Raw genomic sequence first — 4,110 nt, 5'->3', positions numbered from 1 at the left:
TGGAAGAACGCACTCACACAAGTTCTGTCTGAAGTGCGAATTTGGCATCGCGCATTGAGATCTTTTTTGACGCTGATAGTTCTCGGTAGCCGCATAAGCGGTTAACTGCTTAAATAATTTTGGTGAGAGGTCGAAGGGTTTTTGCATGTGGTGGAGTTGAACGTGACCATGCCCGCTTGTGAGAAATAAGAAGCAGCATAGCAATCTTAAGATGGGGGGGGGGGGGGGGGAGGGGGGGGCACCCTAGTCACCTCATGCATTTGGCAGATTTGTGTGCATTCAATTTTTTTTAGAGGAGAACTGATCTAACATGGATTTGGAAACTGTCAAAAACGCACACAAGCGTAGGTCCATTTCGAACTTGTGGAACGGTCTAACTTTGCTTCTCCACGTCTCTGTGTGGTCTGTAGATTATTGTATGCTCTCATCTTCTTCAAAGAGAGGGAGATTATTTTGCATAAAGCATGATTTAACCATTTAAAGATTGCAGTCTCACCGTTTTATACTTCAATAAAATCTCATATACAGCTTTAGTCATTATTCATTAGTGATTTCACACATTCTGTGCAGGCGAACTAGGTTTGCTTTCATTAAAATGGCAAGGAGGAGAAAGCAAAGGGGATTATTTGCCAATAAAAAAAATGCCGAACAATATTCTGGCAGAACCAATATACGTGAGATAGGTCAAAAACCGCGCTTTCTGGAAAATAGGCAGTTTTTTATTACATTTCCACTGCGGAAATCGTTACGTGTTATTTCCACGTCCACCCTCGCTTCTAATCAGCTTGTTGGAGCGACGCGAAGTGAATGTGCCAAATGCGTCTCTGGTGTGAAGACTGAACACCTTCACAGTATTATTCGAGCTTTCATTCCCCTCTTTAGAAATGTGCAGAGCTTAGATGTAAAGAGCTTTGCGCTGCTGGTGCGAGGGGGGGAATCCAAAGTGATGCATGTCAATTTCTCCAGGCATCTGGTCACATGACTAGCTTGTCCCTGCGATGTATGGAGATACATTTCCACGTCAGCTTACGTTTCCAAATTTTTACTCCGCGGATCAGCTTCAAAGAGGCAGCAGCATCTAAGGACCATGTTTAGCTGTGCGAATGCAAGCTATTCTTGCGCTAGGGGACCCCAAGCAAGCGATGATGGATTTTGATGAGCGGGTTTCTTGTGGCTCTAATCTTTATTTGCCTAGCTGTACCTATTATGTCTCCGGTCCGGATTTCTCCAGCCTGCCTTCTTTTTTACCTCAAACGCCGGCTTCTCGCCCCATGACATACTCTTACTCGTCCAATATCCCCCAGGTTCAACCTGTGCGAGAAGTTACCTTCAGAGACTATGCCATCGATCCCTCCAATAAGTGGCATCACAGGGGTAATCTGCCCCACTGCTATTCCGCAGAGGAGCTGATGCACAGAGAGTGCCTGCCTGCCAGCACCATGGGCGAGATGTTAATGAAAAATAGCGCCAGCGTTTACCATCCCAGCTCCAACGCGTCCTCCAGCTTCTACAACCCGGTGGGGAGGAACGGGGTCCTGCCGCAAGGATTTGACCAGTTCTTCGAGACAGCCTACGGTTCCAGCGAGAATCAGCAGTCGGAGTATTGCGGAGAGAAGAGTCCAAATAAAGTGCCGTCTGCGGCAACTTCAAGTTCGGAGACTTCCAGGGTGTCCGTGGAGAAAGAGACGAGCCCCGGGAGCAGCAGCCCGGAGTCTTCTTCCGGCAACAATGAGGAGAAAGGCAGCAACTCCAGTAGGTAGAGTCAGTGCCCAGTTGTGAGAGAAAGTTTTGCGATCTCGCGCGCTGCTGTTAAAAATTTTATGTGCTGTTTTATAAGCATATAAGAGGGTTTATGGATGGCCTGTAGATTTCCCAACAAAACTTTTTTTATATAAATGACAGGATCACGTGTTCAGCTCTGAAATTGGCCGTGAAATAACTCCAGCCAATCGCTGCATTAAAATACTTCCACCGGCACCTCAAAAAGTGAGATTGGGGTTAAAAATCCGATCATTTATATGAGTGGGTGCAAAGTTAGCAAAATTGGCAGTTGGCGGCTTGCGATCTTTGCGTGTATTAATACAGCTCAACAATTCTATAAAACACACGTGTTGACACAAAAACTCTATTTATAGGTTGTATTCAGTTCCATGAGTAACCGCTTTAAAACATAATGTGGCAAAATGACATTTTTAACAGCTATATAAATACTGCAATACCTCTAGCATAGAGCTTTCCATCATAAAAACTTATTTCAGGGCCGGGTGACCGTATTTTATTTAATAATCGCATTTTATAGCTCGACGTTTGATCGACGCAGTTCTAACGCTGCAATATTGCCTCTGAAGGCAGCTCCATGTTGAGTTTTACAGCGCAGAATGACTAAAGAATTAAGCCCCCTCCCCTAAGGAACGGATTGTTGCTACCAAACGTCTTTTGAAAAAAAAGACAGCTCAAGTTTCCCATTCCCCAGTCCCTTTTAGTTTGAACTCAGCAGATAAAATAAAACTTTTAAAAAAACTTCCTGCTTTTCATCCATTTGCTGTTTTTAACGCACAGATAGTGGGACGCCCCTCCTTAAAGAAAAGCGTTTCCCTTTTCAAAATAAAAATTGTAGCTAATCCCTGGATGCGGGAAGTTCATTTGTAACTTTGAAGTATATCATTGGAATGGAGCTAGCTTCAACTTAACAATTCCACAACCATTAGAACTAATACAGATCGAGGCAGCCATCTTTTGTCCCAAGGACCAGTCAAAATATGAAAGAAAAGGGGTGGTATGCTTTAGAGAACGATTCGGTACTTTGGACACTGCTGGGTGAAAAAAAAAGTATTGTCTGAAAATCAGGAGCTATGGAGACCCCCCCCCCCCCCGCCCCGCTTCAAACCCCCAAGCCCTGTGAATATGTGCACAGCAAAGCATGGAAAGATGATGTCTCCTCTACATTTCCAATGATCAAAGTTTAACGTACTGTTTACCTGTTACAGGTGGCCAGCGTACACGCAAAAAAAGGTGCCCCTACACCAAGTACCAGATCAGGGAGCTGGAGAGGGAATTTTTTTTCAGTGTTTATATCAACAAAGAGAAGCGGCTGCAACTTTCCCGGATGCTCAACTTAACCGACCGGCAAGTGAAAATTTGGTTTCAGAACAGGAGGATGAAGGAAAAGAAGTTAAACAGGGACCGCCTTCAATATTACACCACGAATCCATTGCTTTGAGATTAGACTGAGATTCCAAAGAGGCATTTCTCCTTCCTAATTTCGCCTTCTACGAGGAAAGCGACCAGGGCAGAATGCAGAGGTAAAATAAAACTCAAGTTCGAGTTTGGGAGCAGACACTTTGGTACAGTTTTAACAGGCCGGACAACTTTGCAAAACTAAATGGGACGTTTAGTTTCAACTTAAAAAGAAACTAACTGGAATTAATGTTCATCGTTTATTTCACACTCACAAACATACACACACACTTACTATCATATTCTCACTTGTGTGATCTACATGCTTTGTACAGAGGGTGTCTCAAGAGATTATTGTTGGGATACCAAGGTGAATGTTTGGATTTAGTTCAGCGAAACAGATTTGTCTTAATTCTAAGAAGAATGCAGCTTCTATATGAACACGGACCTGTGTATGCGAGCCCTAGGAAAACGAATTGACTGTTGTGGACCAGCTGCAATATAAAAACAAAGTAATAAAATGTGCGCATGCTTTAGATTAGGAAGCTTTCAGTGGCGCTCACTATCAATCACAAGTATTGGGTATATATATTTTTTATCTTCAGTTACAATGGGTAGGAACCAGTCTGGTTCTTTTGTAACTGAACCTTCCGTCGGGGGGTGAGGTGGGGGAGGCGGGGGGGGGGGGGGATTTTGCGCGACAATTCTCTAAACAATGCCTGCTCATCACCGCTTAGGGCACTGAAACTTGTCTATATAAAAGGCAGATTAAAACCTACATCTCCACAATAAATCCCTGTTTTGCCCCCCCCCCATAAATAAAGATGAGTAGTTCCCACCCCACCCTCCACTATCCCAAATGGAGAGCATGCATGTAAATATCCAAGCTGGATTTCATTCTCATAAAATGGCTGCTGATGGGCTCAAAGGCGT

At 44.0% G+C, this 4,110-nt stretch overlaps 1 protein-coding gene across 1 annotated transcript; it reads left to right on the top strand.

The window, feature by feature from the left end:
* The first annotated feature begins 279 nt into the window (after window positions 1-279).
* hoxa11b (homeobox A11b) lies at window positions 280-3,819 on the top strand. Its single transcript, XM_080205810.1, has 2 exons — window positions 280-1,752; window positions 2,988-3,819. Exons 1-2 carry the CDS (start codon window positions 1,104-1,106, stop codon window positions 3,218-3,220), a joined length of 882 nt encoding a protein of 293 aa, XP_080061936.1. The 5' UTR covers window positions 280-1,103; the 3' UTR covers window positions 3,221-3,819.
* The last annotated feature ends 291 nt before the right edge of the window (window positions 3,820-4,110 follow it).

This window comes from Carcharhinus amblyrhynchos, chromosome 2 (assembly GCF_965287045.1).
Source record: "Carcharhinus amblyrhynchos chromosome 2, sCarAmb.v2.hapA, whole genome shotgun sequence".
Lineage (NCBI taxonomy): Eukaryota > Metazoa > Chordata > Chondrichthyes > Carcharhiniformes > Carcharhinidae > Carcharhinus > Carcharhinus amblyrhynchos.
This window is presented reverse-complemented; position numbering and strand designations above follow the sequence as displayed.